Consider the following 19,820-nt stretch of genomic DNA (forward strand, 5'->3'; position numbering starts at 1 on the left):
TGATTTTATCTATGGCCTTTCACCTTATATGACATGTGCATTGCCTATGTTGTTTTACATATACAGGTTTTACATATACAGGTTTGAAACAGATGCATGAAACACATGCATCTGTGTGTGCTGAAATCTGCAGTGGATGTCTGAGCAAAATAAGATCTCAAATCTGAATTTGTGTGACAGAGAATAGGTGATGGATGTGTACTCTGTTGGGTGCTGAAATCTGTATTTTTGGGTGTTTAAGTGAAGTGTTGAAATCTGACAGCTGCACAAGCTGGAGCAGCACTTGTGTAATGTCTGTTCTATCACTAATTACTTACTACAGATCTTGAAACCTTTTTTTTGTATGATTACATCAAGCCCCTACAAAAAATTAACACAATTCATCTACATGATTACATAAAAAAGTGACTACATATATTCATTTCATCCACATGATTACATCAAAAAGTGATTACATATATTCATTTCATCCACATGATTACATCAAAAAATATGGATGAAATGAATAAATTCATCCACATGATTATATCAAAAAATATGGATGAAATGAATAAATTCATCCACATGATTATATCAAAAAATGACTATACAAATATTCAATTCATCCACAAAAAAAAATGATTACATCAAGCTCCTAAAAAATAACGGAGCTTGACAAGATACACCCGACCTATTAAATATAGGTGCAGAAGCTCCAATAGCACTCTGGTCAGGAAGCTGCGCTACGATAGGAGTTTCTTTGCAAGTTCTTTTCTTGTAACCAAGCTGTCCACATTTGCTGCACTTGTAATGTAGTCCACTCTGCAATTCGCGATCCGTTCTTCTCGTTCGCGGCCTTCCAGGTGGTCATCTTGGACGTGGCGGTATTACTTGCATGAAAGGTTCGGGAGGGACCTACCATTGGGTGCGATCTAATGTGGGATACAACACCTCATCATACGTCTGCCGATATCAGTCCACTTTGTAGCACGGCTTACAGAAGGAATACGGATTTTTTTTCTTTTGTGATGGCAATCGCTGCCATGGCATGTCCGCATGGTAGTTCGATTGTTTGGAACACACGACAACTGAACGTTTGAAGATGCGAGTTTACAGAATCTTGAATTTGAACGGACCGTACTTCGAAAATATGTAAACCAGCTCGATATGCCACGTACTGCAGGCTTTCTTCCTTTGCCAGTCTGATATGTTTTTCTGCATTATTGGTTAACTGTGTCCGCCACTCATCACCATATACCCGACGTTTCTGAAAGAAGTCAGAAGTCTTCCATCTAGTGTGCTCCACCAATGATGCAATCGGTAATTTCCTCGCATTCTTCAAGACTGCATTGAAGCACTCCGATCTGTTGGTTGTAATGACATCAAATCTATCTCCCGTAAAATAAAAACTAGCCCAGCTTTCCTTCGGAATTGCGCTTATCCACTTGTGAGCATTTTCATTCCTTGCCTTTATTTGTTCCATGGTATCTTTAAAAACACTCTCCCTCAGAGTGCGGGCAGCTCTCCAAAATAACCTCTTAAGTAGGACATCTTTGAACTCGGAGTAGAAATTGGCGGCGAGGTGACGCATGCTGTAACTATGATGAGCTTGTGGTAAGACTTCAAGTACCGCCTGCATCAACCCCTTCTGGCGATCGGAGCATATTGTGATTACGTATGACTCCGAAGGCATTACTTTCTGCTTGAACAAAGTCTAAAACCAGCTCCAACTATCTTCGTTTTCATTCTCGACAATTGCAAATGCCAAGGGAAATAATCCGTTGTTGCCATCGACCCTACACGCAATCAATAAGACTCCATGATACTTTCCACACAGATGAGTTCCATCAACCAAAACTAGAGGTCTGAGAGTTCGACTGAAAGAACGTATACAAGGGACAAATGTCCAAAACATGCGAACGAACGTATCGTCTCCCTTTGGACACAAATCTCTCGCTCGAAACACACGAACAAAGCTGTCGGGATTTGTTCTCTCCAGCTCAACCGAGAGCGCTGGCAATATGAGGTAAGAGTTCTCTACATTCCCGCACTTAATTTCATTGATGATGTTCATCGCGTGGTACGCTTTCCGATAGGTTATAGTCACACCCCACTACATCTTGATATATTCTATTATGACCATTGTCGACGTGTCTTCTGGTCGAGCGAATAAGCGTAGGCATTCTCCTGCGACCCAAGGAGATGTAGCATGAGGGTGATCAATCCCACTTATCGTCGATGTACACGTATGGTCGGGTACAAAAGTCTTAACCAGCACATAATTCAAATGAGTATTGCCTGTTATACGAAATATGCAATCGCTTACTTGACATCGAACGCCATACTTCCTAGGGGTGGAATTTACTCTCACGAATGTAAATCTTTGCCGGATTGCATACTCTCGAGTCGCCTTCTTGAACTGCATCATAATCAGAAAGATTGCCCCAACCTTTAGCTGATCAAATTCAACATTATCGACATCTTCATCATGGGCCCCAACATACATGTCCTCCGCTCCCATTAGCCGACTAGAGCGAGGAGAACCCACTACGATGGGTTCTGCGCTTAGATTTACACCAACGTTTCCATAATGGACACCATTCCGATCATCATCATGATGATTATCATCAACGCCGTCGGCATCATCATCATCGTCTTCTTCAAGATCATAATCGTCGTGATCATCATCATCATCATCATCATCATCTTTGCCTTGTCTAATATCACATCAGACCGGACCATCCTTCACAGAAAAGTCATCTTGAAACTCATCATTGATGTCTGCTTCCGGAATTGCCTCATTTTGTCTATCATCGAAATATTTTTCCGCATGGTCCGCAGCAAATCCACATGGTTTGGGACTGCCTCATTTTGTCTATCATCAAAATCTTCCCCCACATGGTCCGCAGCAAACTCCACATCGTTCATGCACGAATCGTCAGTAAATCCTTTGTTTAAGAGGTCCTGAAACATTCCTAAAGAAGTACAATACCATTAACTGTCATTAGGTTAGGCTGAATCACCTCCTGTAACACTAACAAATTCATCTTCAAAGTCTTTTTCCAAATCCACTTCCAAGATTGGGCATTTCAAATTTTGGCGTTCTCTATCCCTTACAAGTGGAATCGAAACAGAAGGTATTGGTGGATGATGAGAGGGTTCAGAAATACACACATTGTTCGGAGTAAGCATAGAGGGGGACATACAAACATTGTTCGGGAGAAGCATAGACGTATTCATTGAATTAATACCCTCTGGGCTTCTGCTTTGGGTTATGTACAGCATCACAGAATTGACCGAATCTTTGTCAAAAATCTTCATCAAAGACTGGAGGATATCGTCATTACCAACATCAACTAAAGTGGTTATGTACGGATCAACAAAGTATCGACATTTTATCGATAGTAACACCTTCCTACCTATACTCCCCATTGTTTTGGAGATAAGATCTTCAAAATCTAGCAAACTAATCCGACGGCTTACCGAAATCAATGACTTCCTCCGACATATTCCCAAGAAACTTCATCCTTCGAATAACCATCATAGTGTAAAGAAACTCAGGCATTTACGAATACCTACAATGACACGAAATGAACATAATTTCAATCATGTGTCAAGATAAAAAATACAATAAGGTTGCCAGTTATAAAGAGGGGTTATAAGGGACAAATAGGGCTTACCTATTGCATACATTAACAATTTCAAGAAGGATCCCTTATGTCAAGTCTAGAACAAATTATAAAGACTATACATTATAAATACACCACAAAGGTGTTATCTATTGGATACAAGGTCTATGTGCTATATAACCTCACAATTTATACTGATCTTTATTCTATACTGAGGTTATCTATACTGAGGTTATCCAATTCTATACAGAGGTTATCCAATTTATACTGAGGTTATCAATTAAAAAACAAGGGTTATCCAATTCTTTAATGAGGCTATCAAGTTTAGACTGAGGTATCCAACTCTACACTGATGTTTATTCTATACTTAGGTTATCAATAGTGAGGTTATCCAATTTATACTGAGGTTATCAATTTAGAAACAAGGGTTATCCAATTCTTTATAGAGGTTTTCAATTTATACAGAGGTTATCCAACTCTATACTGATGTTTATTCTATACTTAGGTTATCTACACTGAGGTTATCCAATTCTATACAGAGGTTATCCAATTTATACGGAGGTTATCAATTTAGAAACAAGGGTTATCCAATTCTTTAATGAGGTTATCAATTTTAGACCGAGGTATCCAACTCCATACTGATCTTTATTTTATACTGAGGTTATCTACACTGAGGTTATCTAATTCTATACAGAGGTTATCCAATTTATACTGAGGTTATCAATTTAGAAACAAGGGTTATCCAATTCTTTACAGAGGTTTTCAATTTATACTGAGATTATCCAACTCTATACTGATGTTCATTCTATACTTAGGTTATCCATACTGAGGTTATCTAATTCTATAAGAGGTTATCCAATTTATACTGAGGTTATCAATTTTAGACTGAGGTATCCAACTCTATACTGATGTTTATTCTATACTTAGGTTATCTATACAGAGGTTATTCAATTCTATACAGAGGTTATCCAATTTATATTGAGGTCATCAATTGAGAAACAAGGGTTATCCAATTCTTTATTGAGGTTATCAATTTTAGACTGAGGTACCCAACTCTATAGTGATGTTTATTCTATACTGATGTTATCTATACTGAGGTTATCCAATTCTATACAGAGGTTATCCAATTTATACTGAGGTTATCAATTTAGAAATAAAGGTTATCCAATTCTTTAATGAGCTTATCAATTTTAGATTGAGGTATTCAACTCTATACTGATGTTTATTCTATACTTAGGTTATCTATACTGAGGTTATCCAAATTATACTGAGGTTATCAATTTAGAAACAAGGGTTATCCAATTCTTTAATAAGGTTATCAATTTTAGACTGAGGTATCCAACTCTATACTGATCTTTATTCTAACTGAGGTTATCTAGACTGAGGTTATCCAATTCTATACAGAGGTTATCCAATTTATACTGAGGTTATCAATTTAGAAATAAAGGGTTATCCAATTCTTTAATGGGGTTATTAATTTTAGACTGATGTATCCAACTGTAGACACCCCATTTTGACCGTGCCCTAAGCCTCCCATATTTGACCAAAACCTAACCAAACCAATGTTTTAACACTCCAAATTTCACCCCAAGGTAGGTTAAGGTCTCACTAATGTCCCTATAAAATTTTATCGAAATCCGAGCACGTTTGCTTAGCGAACGAGCCGAGAGAGGACCGTAGTGTAAACCAGAAAGGGGGGTGAGTTTATCCTGAGAGGGGGCGAATTTATCCTGGAACGGTGTCGATCCGAATCCGAAAAGGACACGATTCGGTCATGCGACCATCAAATTTTCGCGCAACAGTGCGCCAATCAAAAATGGTAGTGCCAATATCAATTTCGAAATATGCTTATAAATACGGATTTAAGCTCATTTTTAAAGGAGAAAAAGAAAAAAAGAAATTTTCATTTTCCCCCTTTTAAAGAGAGAAACTCTGCGAATCTAGAGAGAGAAACTAGATCTCGTGCGTCCATAACCCTAACTTCGGCCATTTTTTCCGATTATTCTCCGGCAAGACTCTGATCATGCTCCGAGCAAGCTTCGTTTGGTCCAAGATTTCTTCTAAACGGTGTTTCTTTCTTTGCTAATCATTCAATCTGTTTGTTTCTTTGATTCTTATCATATTTCAAGCCTTAACCTCATCTCAAACTCTTTTCTCCACAAATCTCTAGACCTAGCTTGAGTTTGTTCTTAGATCTATTCTTTTAAGTTCTAAGCTTACTTGTTAGAATTTGAGATCTATCTTCGTTTTGAAATAACTAGTTAGATCCAAGCGATTTTCATCTTTCTTCATGCTCTTTCTCTGTTTTCTTTATTCTGAGAGGAATTATCAAGATCTGTTTCGATCGCCTTGATCTCATCATCAAGATCTGTAAAAGAGAACCGAGACGAACACCTTTTCTCGCCTTCTCCGATCATCTTCTCCAATAGCCTTACCGGAGCTCCGGCCGACTAGCATTTCAATCTAAGCTTTAGATTCAAGCATAGAGCCGTGCTTTAATATCTCAAATATCATATCTGATTTTGGAAGAACAAAGTTAAGAGTAATAGCTTCATTTAACAGGTAAGAAGCATTTCAATTCTAAAATTTTACATCGGCTAGCAATGTTCCAGGCGATTGCTTTGTTTTGCTACATATAATTGAATGATTTACTGGATTTCCAAAGCTTGTAGTATGTCATGTTCTGCTATCTAATATCTGGTAATGTTTTGTTTCTCATCTGATTTTCGGAATTAGTACACAAAGCCACTGAAAATTGCATGGAATTGATTTTATGTTTGCTTTGTATCATTGATTAATGCTTCAAAAATGATTTTGTGGAAAGTTTTCATTGTCTGTAAAAAAAATAATAATAATTTCGAGATAGTTCCTTTCATGTGCTCTTTGCTTGGAATGCTTTGCTTAATACCTAAATCTTAGGCTGAGTTGTGGAAGCAATTGAAAATAAGAGTATTGGATACCTAGAAGGTCCGTGAAAATAATCCTCGAATGTATGTATGATATATCCACACAGTGTCTGTTGCATGGCTTCAAAAGGATTTGAGCATGATGACTACAAAGATTAGGTGCTTCATGTTGTTTGAACCAATCTCTAAAACTCTTCAAGAAGCAAAATGATTCTAGTAGAGATAAAATGATTGTTACAAATAAATAGTAAGAGGTCATTTATTTTTATTTTTATTTTTTTATTATATTCTTGTTTATTTCAGATTTTAGACTTAGGATTATTTGTTGATCCCTGATTCAGTGCTCTCATCTGGAAGGTTTTGATTGAATGAGTTGGTTTCAATATAATTTGTGAAGGCCTAGGATAATTGTTAGCATAGAGTTATAAACATATTGATAGTAGTATCATGTTGTGATTTCAGTCAAGAATCCGGAGAATAAGGTCATAGCATTTGTCATATGGTGATGTGCTCATAAGGCATATTCCCTAAGAATATCATTTGTTACATAGAATATGCTTTGTGAGACTCGATGGAACTGTTTTGATGCTTGAATACATACTGTGAATTCACTATAGTTTAATATGTGGTATATAAATTGATCTAGAGTTGATTCAGTTAGTATATTTTGATAAGAAAAAAGGGAATTGCTTTCACTAGTAGTAGAAAAGGATTTTCAATTGGGTCTGTGACATTTGCTGTGATAGGCCCAATATATTGCAAGGCATATTGATCAATTTCATTAACCATACTATACAGTTAGTTAAATATAACATGATGGATTAGGTGTTTATGAGAGAGTGATTAGATATACATGTGAGCTTATCCATGGAGCATGAGATACACAAGATAGCAAATGCTTTTAGGAATTGCCGTTAGGTTGCTAAAATGAATCCTAAGAGATTTGTATTCAGGGTAAATCTTAAAATGAATAAAAAGGCAAGCTATTTCGGTGTAAATATCAGAGCATGGTAGTGTGGATACTATTTCTTATTTGGCCCATGAGAGTCCTCTTTTATGCACACTGTTGGAATTTTTGGCAGCCCTTATACATCTTTTGATAATGGCAGCCCCACACACCATTATATGATATCTTTCTGTTCATCTTTATTTTCATTGTAGTATTTTATATAGGTTCAGATTTTAGCTTTTGTACCATGTATATTTCTTTTTCCCATCTGCTGAATTGAATTGAAATGTGGAGCTTTAGAAATTTTGGTCTTTTGCATTGTGATAAAAGAGGAATATGTTGGAATCTATTCTGCTTTAATTTTTTTTTTATCCTGTATATGAAACTTCAATTAAGGATCTAATTCCCATCATATTTTTTAGTAATAAAACCTCTAAGTTTTGAGAGCATGTGATATGTCCATTGTAGTAGAAATGGTATAGGCTGTAGTGATGGGGTTATTTTATTGAAATGATCTTTAGAAATGGATCTTCACAACATGGCCATTTGGGGCAATGTAGCGTAATATTCTTAAATTGATCGGTGACTAGATGGCTAAAAGTAATATTCTTAAACTTTGTTATTTTGTCATATTCTCCCAGTTTACTTAGGTTTTAAATTTAAATTTCATATTATATTTCTTCATTTTTCTTTTATACATATAAGCTCTAGTCCAATACATATAATATATTACTTTCTTTCTTCTCACATATCTATGATATCAGCAGGTTTCATTTTGATGTGAAATCATAGTGACTTTAGTAACAGTCCCTCTTCTGTTTATTCAGTCCTTGGTTCGACTCATGTTTTTGTTAGCTCTTTGACTTGTGAGGTCAGCTCATTCATTTGTAGTTCAACGTCTGTCTTGTTGTATAATTTTAAGTACACAAAGCCTAATTGAAATCTGCATTCCTTTCATTTTTTAATGATACCTGTCATCCGTGTTTAAGGTTTGATTTTATCTGAATACAGTTTCACTTTTCCCATTTAAAGTCCAAATAACTGGCATTTTGTTTTAGCAAATATAAAATACTACTCGTTTTGTAATGTGTTTTTGTCAGACATCACCTGCGCTTATAAAGTGTTCTGTTTCTTTGTAATAGTTGGTATTGACTTGAGTTATGGCCTAGAATCTTTGATTGCACAACCATCAGTTATGGTTGTTTATGTTTTTTAAGGCATTGTTTTGTGATTATTGATACTCTTGGTCTGACATGTCTTGGCTCTAATTATGTTTATTGCCCAACTATATTTTATTAAATTAGATTTACAGGTCCTTGAATTTCTAAGAAAGAAAGTACAAATGTATTGAATGGTTGTTGCTATGGTAGGTTCAACTTGGATGAAATTATTGTCTACCAGTTATTCTATATATTATATTTTGAGTATAAGATTGAGGATTGGATGGCTCAAGAGAGGTGTATATCCTGTTGCAAATGATGGGATTTGGTTTTGAATATTAATTGTGCTCTGGGTTTTTTTTTTTTTTTGTTAAGTTGGTTTAAGAGATACGTACATATCCAGGGGGATAGGTTGATAAATTTTGGGCATTTCACTTGGATGTGACTTCAGCTTTATGTTCTCTTAGGACTACACACGTACACATTCTTAAAAAAAAGAAAAGGGAGTCACAGTTGGGTAAACTGATTTGTTCTGAACATCATCTAGATTAGGTCACTGTCATCTAAAGTATGAGCTGTTTATCCCTACTAGTTGTGATATCGTCTATGATGATTGGTCGATACTTTGTTTCAATTGTAATAAATCTGAAGTTTCGTTTGAATTGTAAAGGCCATAAAAGTGATTATATGAAGGAATTGACTACTCATGATATTCTAACTGTCAATATCATATTATGAAAATCTATGGTTTGAGTTCTTCTTTTACTTTGCTCATAAGTTAGATCCCTTATTACATGACTTATTACAAATAGTATGAGTACGATCATGGCAGTACTGTTTTCTTTAATAAATTGTGTCTCATTTTGTTTAGAATTATATTTCTTGTCTCTCTTCCATTTGGATCAATATCCTCTATTACTTTTTCTATCCTTTGCTATTGCAAGGGCGATGAAGATGCTAGCCCAAGCCCATCTTTGGAGGGACTTACCCGGTCGTGGTAGTACCCTCTTTTCCTTTGATTCCCTCTTTCTTTAGATAGAAGTTTCTTAGCTTTTTAGATACCCTTTGAACCTTTCCCCTTTGTTATCATTGCAAAGGTGATGAAGGCGTTAGCCTAAGCCCATTATTAGGGGACTTGCTCAGTCCAAGTAGCACTCCCCTCTTCTTTTCAAAAGATTTGACCAGTCTTTTATACGTGTATCCCCTAGACATTAGGTTTCTCTCTATCATTGCAAGGGCAATGAAAGAGTCATCTAGAGCCCATCTTTTTTTAAAAAAGAGACAAGCTATGTCTCAGTAAAAAGTCAAATCATTTGGAGACAGGCTGTGTCTCATTAGCACCTCCTTCATAGAATTACTAATTTCAGAGTCAGTCCTTAGCATAGGATTCTCTCCTTAGCTAGAGAGTCAGTCCTTCAGTTTCAGGAGTCAGTCCTATCATCATAGGGGTTAGGACTCTGTCCATCCTCTCATCAAGTCATTTTATCCAATCTTGCAAGGTATAGGATGCTGTCCAACCCTTGCAGAGTCGTGATTCTGTCAAATTCCCTCGCAAAGCATAGGATGCTGTCCAACCTTTGCGAGATATTAGGAGTCTGTCATACTCTTATAATGATAGGATTTTATCCTCTTATGTTAAAACAACAAAAACATTTCAAAAAACACTTGAAAATTCGAAAACATTTAAAAAGCCGAAAATCCCAAAAGTCTTGAGTCTTTAGTAGTAGTTAGGAAATTCTGTTCTGAACTATGTTGGCTTGATCCCTTTCCACAGGGTACGTAGTGCAGCTTGGGATTCATATCCCAAGTCTAGCCAAACCTTTAAAAATAAACATTTCAAACCTTCAAAAAATACAAAAACTCTTCAAAACCTTTTCAAAAAGATCTTCCCCTAGAGTTAGGAGTCTGTCCTAGATATTTGGGGTATTTTAGAGTTAGGAGGCTGTCCTGATTTGTATTGATATGGTGTGTCCTGTCGCGTGAGTGTCCCTACAGTTAGGAGGCCTCGAGTTGATCAGTTAAACATTTAGTCAAACCGATGGCTAGACTAGGAATCATAGAGTCAACCCATGGTTTTCTTTAGGATGCACAACCTAGTTACACATAGGATGTAGGGTCCACCTGCAGCTTAAGGTTAATCAATTTGCATCAGTTAGGGCATATAGAGAGTCCTAAAAATTACAATTCACTTGAATTTAAGCAGTTGTACAAAAAAGCTTTAAAAATCAGTCGAGTCTAGTGGATGGAGTAGAGGATAGCGGTTCTAGATGGTTAGGCATTGTAGTTCAGAATAGGTCATCGAACTACGTTGACTCCGATTCTTTCCGAGGCCGGGATACGTAGAGCAGCTGGGATGGACGACCATCTTGGTCCGAGTCAAGTATTGCATTAGAGTTTTAGGATTTGTCTTGTCCAGTTATGTATAGAATTGATTTGTGTTGTGTGTTTTGCTGTGTTTTCTTACTTTCATGTACAGATCCTATATCTTTAGCTGTAGCATGCATGTGTTTGCACACTAGAATTTAGACATCAATTAGGTATGACACTCATAACCTAGCTATTCTCAGGTGACACTTACTTCATTTCTTTTATGTGTGCTTATTATTCCTCCGAGACATGCATGATTAGATAGACGTCCTCTCGGAGATATGTGTTCCCATTTCACATGACTTTCGCCTAAAACTCTTCAAAATCAATAAGTAAATGGCATAAGAGACCAGGTGTTTGCACTTGGGCGGATGAGGTGCTTTTCGGACCTTCCAAATTCATAACCAGGCACGAACCTTCTTTTTATATCTCTAGTTATCCGTGGCAACAGAGCATAGTATGGGATCCAGGGCCCACTTCCTTGGATGACGACTCTTCTTTGTTTAAGGTACGCCTCGAATCTGGACTAGTCCCTGAATCGAGAGGTATCTCCCTTTGTATCGCCACTCATGCTGTGAGGGGCACTTCTTTCGAGAGTTCCTTCGTAGAGCTCTCCATTCACGTGGATGATCTGTAGAGAGATTAGCGTGGGGGCTCGTCCCCCGCCTCTCTCGGATCGGGGTCCACACCAACTCCATAGTGATCTTTATTCTATAATGAGGTTATCCAATTCTATACAGAGGTTATCCAAGTTATACTGAGGTTATCAATTTAGAAACAAGGGTTATCCAATTCTTTACTGAGGTTATCAATTTATACCATAACAACTTCTTCAGAACACACCAACAAAATGAAACTAAAAAATCAAAATATCAGTTATTAGTTTTAAAATAGGTTTCAATGTAACCCACCATCTTCCTCGGAAAGTAAGCCGGAAAAACCGGAAAAACCGGTGACCGAAAAAAAAACTGAAAAAAAAACTTCCACTTACCTATTTAGGAGGAGACAAGGTAAAAGGAATTGGAATTCTCCATGATTTGAAAACATAAAGTTGAGGTTTTCTTCTTTCTTCTTGTAAAAAAGGCTTGGAGTGAAGAAGAAGAAGAAAATATGATGATTATGCAGTTGAGGTTTTCTTCTTTCTTCTTGTAAAAATGGCTTGGAGTGAAGAAGAAAATGAAAACATGGTGATTATACAGTTGAGGTTTTCTGCTTTCTTCTTCTAAAAATGGCTTGGAGGGAAGAAGAAGATGAAAACATGGTGATTATACAGTTGAGATTTTCTTCTTTCTTCTTGTAAAAATGGCGTGGAGTGAAGAAGAAGATGAAAACATGGTGATTATACAGAAGAAAGAAGAAAAGGAGAAAGAAGAGAACCTCAACTGTAAAAATGGTTTGGAGTGAAGAAGAAAGAAGAAAACCTCAACTGTAAAAATGGTTTGGAGTGAAGAAGCAGATGAAAACTTGGTTTACTTGCAAGGGAAGTAAGTAAAGAACTTTTTGATTTGACAAGGGGCATTTTCGTTCATTTTTCAGGCGCGACACCACTTTGACATGCGCAAATTCAATGACTTCACTCGGACATTTCCCTATTTTTCCGACGTCACATGGAAATTTTTCCTTAAAAAAACTATATAATCAAAATATGGCAATGCAAATATCAGTAGCCTATGATCAAGGTGAGTTTGTCTCGTTATCAAAATATGGCAATGCAAATATCAGTAGCGTTTATTTATAATGATATCCCTAAAATTTATTGTTTCCGTTTAAATTGTGGAAATAAAAAACTTCTAAGAAAACTTTTCTATAAGAAATGCTTATCTTGCAATCCAAACAGGGCCCAAGGAATGCTTTTTTTTTCATCATCATCATCGATCCCATCATGATGGGAATCAATGACAATGGATAAAACTCTTAGAGGGAAGCAAGATCAATGGACACAATCACCTCCTACATTTTTGGGGATATGCAGTCCATATTAGTTTGGGTGTTGCTTGCTCCCAAAGATTTAATCCTCCTTTAGGCCCTGTTAAGATTGCAATAGTTTTCTTGAAAGTAAGGGTGCAAGTTTGGCCCTGTCAGCTCTGACCCGCCCTGAGCCCGAACAGGGTCAGGGCTGGATTTTCCAACCCTGAGGGTGGGTCAAGGTTCATTTTTTTAGACCCTGACTCAGGTCGGGTCGGGTTCTGGGTTAATGCCTCGAGTACCCTGACCCGGCCCGACCCTAAGTTTTCTATTATAGAATTGAACCATCTGTGCATGTTTCTTTTGCTAATGTTTTCTATTTAACTTGGATTGATGTTTCTTTAGATTATTATTATTGATTGTCTCTGTTGCCCGTCATGTTGTTGAATTCATATTGTTTTATTTTGTTCCCTTTCTCTGTTTATTGATCATTTTGTTCTATATGATAAGTGGTTGCTTTATTTTTGGCACTCTTCACAAGTAATTGCACTAGGGTCAATTAGGGCCGGCCCGGCCCTGCCCAATCAGGGCCAATCAGGACAGGCCAGGGCCAGCACTAAGCCATGTTGGGCGGGCAATGGGTTGAGGTTTTTCGGCCCTAATTCAGGGTCAAGGCGGGTCAGGGCCAAGATAATGGGATCCAGGGATGGGCTAGGGTTTTGAAAAACCTGACCCTGTTGCAGCCCTACTTGAAAGGCTTGGAAAAAAAACTTTTCCAAACTTTCCGCTGTTTGATTACAAATGAAAAAAGTTAACTTGAACCACAACAGTTCAAGTTTCATTTAGAGGGACCTTCGATTTATAATGATATCCATCTAAATATGCCATAATTATATAATTTCCATCTATATACGGGATTTGCTAGCATTTTTTGTGAAAAGCCATTTCGCGGCTCGTTTTTGCAGGAGAGAACAGCTAAGTCAGATGAATTAAATGAATAAGACAAAATCTGTTTAAAAAATGATCCCATGTGGCTGTATAATGATATCCATCTAAATAAATATATCATTTCCCTCTATATAAGGGATTTGCTAGGCAATTTTGTGGAAGCCATTTCGCAGCTCACTTTTGTGGGAACATTCACCTGAGATGAATTTAATGAATAATACAAATTCTGCTAAAAAGTGAGCATGTGTGGCTATTCACTTCCGCAAAAAATTTGCCGCCAAATGCCAAATGCTTTTTTGTGGAATTGCCTAGCAAATCCCAAATCATATATGAAAATATTTGAAATTTTTCCGCCAGAAATATTTTTCTTGCAATCCAAACATGGCCTTAGTGGATCACATTTTTCTAAGTGGTACTGAAGCTTTTGCTCCAGTTTTAAGACCATTTTTGTCAATTTAAAATGATGAGAGCTATTTATAAGAAGTTTGTCCAAGAAGATTGAATTGGGGGATAATTCGCCACCTTCTCAACCTTTCTCAGCCGTTATTGTTTGGTTGAATTTGAAAAGAAATTTTGGTGTAATCTTGACATCTTCTATGTAATAATAAAGACTAGGACTTGCATGATAAAAAGTGGGCCCAATGATCCCTACTTACTGTTTGGTTGAATTTGAAAACAATTTTGGGTGTAATATTGACTTCTTCTTAAGTAATAATGAAGACTATGACTTGCATGATAAAAAGTGGGCCCAATGATCCCTACTTACTGTGACGTTAAGGAATCAAATTAGGCTAAGTAAGTTTGAGTTTTGTTAAAATTTGAATTGGTGAACCGCAAAACACATGACCCTTACTAGTGATAGGATTAGCCTGTCTTGATGAACGAAAACGACCGCGATCTAATGCACACAAGGCATAAACACTTGGGCCGTGCTTGGCAGTTATGAAAGTTTTTTCCATGGAATATTGAGAGAATGAGTGAGGAGAGGTGAGAACTGGCTGAAAAATAAGGAAAAGAAAATCTCTATTCAAAATAGACTTATTTTTCCTTATTTTTCTTCTACTTTGCATCATCTTCCCACCCATGCCCTCTCAATTCTTTCCCTCTTTCACCCCCCTTACGCCTCTGAACAATATGGTAAGCTAAAATTCCATGAAAAAAGAAATCATGATTGCCATAACATGACCTTGGTGATGGGATTTGTTGATCATTATATGGGCCATCACAGGGCAACCAACCCAGGTATAAGTCCAGGTCTAGGTCCAGGCCTTATGCAAAATGGAGATCGATCACATTCACAAGATTTAGGCATGCAAAACCACAATGCTAACGTTAAAGTCACCCCCTTTAACGTTTTCCTTTGCCTATAAAACTTAACCATTAACGTTAAAGGGGGGGATTTTATCCCTCAGAGGGGGGAAAATATCATTTCCCAAAATTAGGGGAATGATAAACTTAAGGGTTTGTAAAAACCAGTTACAAGAGTGCCTCATGATTCCTTTTCAACCAAGTTCATTTAATGTTCCTTTGATTTTATATTTGTTAAAGTCATTTTCGTTAAATGCCTTTTGTTCACATGCACCAATGAGGGTGCCCTCGTAATTGGTTTTTGATAGGTGCCCTTCATTTTATCATTCCTCCAAAAAATATAAAACTAGGGAATGTCTAACTTGGAGGCGCCCCTGCAAAAATCAAATGAAAGGGGGCCCTCATTGGAGGCACGCTTAGGGGTGCAACTCGGGTCGGGTTGGGTCGGGTTGAGACCAACCCAACCCAACCTGAGGAGCTTAACCTCCCACCCTAACCCAACCCAACCCAACTTTCAACCCGGGATGGCTAACCCAACCCAACTCAAATTGGTTTTTCCCTAAGCCGAACCCAACCCAACCCAACCCAACCCGAATTCCCAAGTTGGGTCGGGTTTAGACATTTCAGATGAGATATTTAGTAAGGGAAATGGCACCCAAGTTCAAAACCAAAGAAAAAAAAACAGTAAAATACTATTAGAACACATGCACATATTAAATAACTGCAAATGATGCGAGGAAAACATGACAATCACAATCACAAGGATATGCGGGTGTTTAGTCTAGAAAAAAGAAGGTTGAGATCATCCAATCAATCGATTTTTGCATGCTTCAATCTTGCGTTTGAGATCTCTTCTAGGTTAGGGTTTTTACTTTAGTGACTTTAGCCCTTTACTTTTTGTTTTTGATAAGTATCTATTATTATATTTGCAAAGGATGGAAAGAAACAACAAAACGTCAGAAGCTACAAAGTACAAAAAGTATAAAACGTGTATTACTCTTTGTCGGGTTACGGGTTGGGTCGGGTTGCCTGATACCAAACCCAACCCAACCCGAATTTTGGTCTGGTTGCCAAATCCCAACCTGGACCTGAACCCAACCCGCCCAAAAATCGGGTTCAACCCGACCCAAGTTGCACCCCTAAGCACGCTAACAAAGTCCATTCAATTAGGGGTGGCCAACCGGTTCGGTTCTCGGTTCTCGGTTCCTTTTTTTTTCGGTTCTCGGTTCCATGAACTGTAAGAACCGAACCGAACCGGAACGAACATAATCGGTTCGGTCCGGTCCGGTTCTTCGGTTCTAATGGCTAATTATTAATTATTAATTATAATTTATAAAAACTTTTAATTAAAGTTATAATATAAGTTACTTTCTTATTATAAGAATAGTATTAACTATTACTTATTAATATTATAAGTAATTTATATTATTAAGTATATGTATAATAGAAATATAAAAATATTATATATATATATATATATATATATATATATATATATATATATATATTCAAAGTTCGGTTCTTCAGTTCCGGAACCGAACCGAGAACATTAGACCCAGAACCGAACCGAATAAGTTCGGTTCTTCATCAGTGGAACCGAACCGGACCAAAAATATTTTTTTACAGTTCGGTTCTTCGGTTCCGGTTCGGTTCTTCAGTTCTAGTTCGGTTCTGGCCACCCCTACATTCAATATCGCACTAAAAATCTAAAAGTCAAAGAATGTTAAATGCACTTTGGTGACATTTGCTGACATGCACTCAATGGGACCCTTATGTTTGATTTTTATAAGGGCGCCCGTGGGTTTAATAATCCTCTTAGGGTGTGTTTGGCATACCGTTTGAAATAGCGTTTAAAACGGTGTTTTGGTTCAAAACGGCGTTTTGCCAAACGACGTTTTCATGTTTGGTTGGCCAGATCAAAACGGCATTTTAAACGGCAAACGGAGGTATTGTGTGTTTGGTTGCAAATGCCCCAAAACAGAGTTTTAGTGGTAAAATGACCAAAAAAGGCATTATTTGGTTGGCCTTAATTAACTCAACCACTCTCTTATTAGGCCCAATATTAAAAGGTCATTAGGATGTCATTCAAAGACTATTAAAATTAAATATCATTGCCACAAAAAAAAAAGATAAAAAGATGACTATACCTTTGGGGTTCTTTTCCTTCTTCTTCTTAACGGCCAGATTTGCCGGATTTGACAGACGAGTGGAGGCGCTAAGGCAGTGAGGCGGACGAGTGGGTTTACAACTTTGCAAAGTAGATGAAGAAAGTAAGAAACTAGGGTTTCTTTTAATTCTTTTGTCTTTAAAAAATCAAAATTAAGAGATCATATAATGATATCAGCAGCCCCTTGTTTTGAATTAAATATTAACAATTTAACAAAATTGTGTCTTCAAGAATGATATTAACACCCCCACTTTTTTGGTATTTGACGTAACGCATAAAGTCGCACGCATATAAGTAAAAACGGGTTTTGGTGAGGGCAAACACGTAAAAACCCACAGCCCAAAAATCATTTGTTAATCGGCTTAGTATAGGAAAAAAAATTGGGAAATGCTATCAGCACTACTGTATTTTGATGAGGGTACTCTCACTTTATTAAAACTACGGTATGGCCTGCACCATAGGATGATCTGAACCGTCCATTAGATGGGCCACAGCCTAAATAGGCTCTGCCCCAATAATCATTTTCATAGGTTGATCCTAACCCTCCGATCTGAATGTTAGAGGGTTGATCCTAATCCTCGATAGATCAAAGGGTTAGGATCAACCTATCGAATTAATTTTTGGGGCACAGCCTATTTAGGCTGTGGCCCATCTAATGGAAGGTTCAGATCATCCTATGGTGTGGGTCATACCGTACTTTTAATAAAGTTAGGAGTGCCCTCATCAAAATAGAGTAGTGCTGATAACATTTCCCAAAATATTATTTACATTATGGACTTGCTTGGCAATTGGGCAGAACGCCATTTCGAGGCTCATTTTGCATGATAGAGCAGCCACACAGAACTTTTTAGATGATTTTGTCCTATTCAATTGATTGTTCTCAACCGCAAAAGTCAATCGTGAAATGGTTTTTCTGCAAAATTGCCTAGCAAATCCCTTTATATACAAACGGAAAACCGTTTCGCAAAAAAATTCGACACAGTCTGTCGTGACATGTGAGCAAGAAAACAAGATGACCAAATCTGTAGTCATTTAGTTCCGTTTTGAAAGTGTTTTCCCTATATTATTATTATTTTAACCGTATATTATTATTATTTTAACCGTAGGCTTAGTCAATCGGTTATTACGAAATGTTTTTCCTAATTCACAAATTTCAACATCCTATTAAATCCACTATTAAAAAAACTATATAATCAAAATATGGCAATGCAAATATCAGCAGCCTATGATAAAGGTTTGTTTCGTTATCAAAATATGGCAATGCAAATATCAGTAGCGTTTATTTATAATGATATCCCTAAAATTTATTGTTTCCGTTTAAATTGTGGAAATAAAAAAATTCTAAGAAAACTTTTCTATAAGAAATGCTTATCTGCAATCCAAACAAGGCCTAAGGAATGCTTCTTTTTTTTTCATCATCATCATCGAATCCCATCACGATGGGAATCAATAACAATGGATAAAACTCTTGGAGGGAAGCAAGATCAATGGACGCGGTCACCTCCTACAGTTTTGGGTATATGCAGTCCATATTACTTTGGATGTTGCTTGCTCCCAAAGAATTAATCCTCCTTTAGGCCCTGTGAAGATTGCAAGAGTTTTCTTGAAAGGCTTGGAAAAAAAACTTTTCCAAACTTTCCGTTTTTGCCCTGTATGGTTTTGATATTTGAAAAATATTAAATAAAAGTCTCTCTCTCTTCCATCTTCTTTGTCCTTTGTGCATGTGGGTTTTGCATCTTGCTTTGTTTGTGTGAACACGAGTCATCAAAGCTCTATATTTTGATCTCTTGATTTTCTACAAGTGGTATCAGAGCCACCGGTCAGGGACTGGTGAACTGTTACTGTCCTAAGTGGGGGCCCGCCTAAGTATGGGACTAGGTGGGACCCAGCCTGGTATGGGACAGGTTTAAAGGGCCTTACCTAATATGTTCCTTCAGCTATGGAGCTTTTGGCGTATCGGTAAGGTACCTAATATTTGGTATCAGAGCAGCCACCACGTCCCGTGTTCGAGTCATGGAAGGGGCGACCTGTGAAAATGGCTACCTGGAAAAAAGGTCAGAGTGAAAGTCGTCACAGAGTGGGCCTCCGAAGACGGTGGGTGCGGAAGAGTGGTGGTATGTTACGGTCCTAAGTGGGGGCTGTAGACACCCCCATTTTGCTATGCTTTAAAAAGCGAAAGGTTTGTTTGGTCTGTGTCCGTCATCTGCATTAGGTTAAGCATTCTTGCATTTTAGGATGAATTTCACCTCATTTTAGGTGTTTTGAAGTTGATTAGTAATCACGAAGGTCTCTAGGGGGTTCCATTAGTCTACGGAAGATGAGAATTCAAGTTTCCAATCAAGTAAGAAAATCTGATATTTTTATAATTTCTCAGGGTTTTTCCTAATTTTATCAATTTTTGCACCACAAGGGTAATTTGGTCATTTCCACTGCATTTCATTTGACCCCCGTGTTGTGTTTGAAAAATCTTGAGTGATTCCATGAATTTTGAAAAACCTGCTA

At 37.3% G+C, this 19,820-nt stretch overlaps 1 protein-coding gene across 1 annotated transcript; it reads right to left on the reverse strand.

Moving 5' to 3' along the window:
* Positions 1-973: 973 nt before the first annotated feature.
* On the reverse strand, positions 974-1,672 carry LOC143878991 (uncharacterized). Its single transcript, XM_077381201.1, has one exon. It carries the CDS (start codon positions 1,670-1,672, stop codon positions 974-976), a length of 699 nt encoding a protein of 232 aa, XP_077237316.1.
* Positions 1,673-19,820: the final 18,148 nt, after the last annotated feature.

This window comes from Tasmannia lanceolata, unplaced genomic scaffold (assembly GCF_043159265.1).
Source record: "Tasmannia lanceolata isolate RefF3 unplaced genomic scaffold, GAP_Taslan_0.1 ptg000006l, whole genome shotgun sequence".
Taxonomy (NCBI): Eukaryota; Viridiplantae; Streptophyta; class Magnoliopsida; order Canellales; family Winteraceae; genus Tasmannia; species Tasmannia lanceolata.

What these genes read in the sequence shown, in the direction of transcription:
- LOC143878991 (XM_077381201.1), bottom strand. Translation starts at nt 1,672, where the DNA reads ATGCCTTCGGAGTCATACGTAATCACAATATGCTCCGATCGCCAGAAG.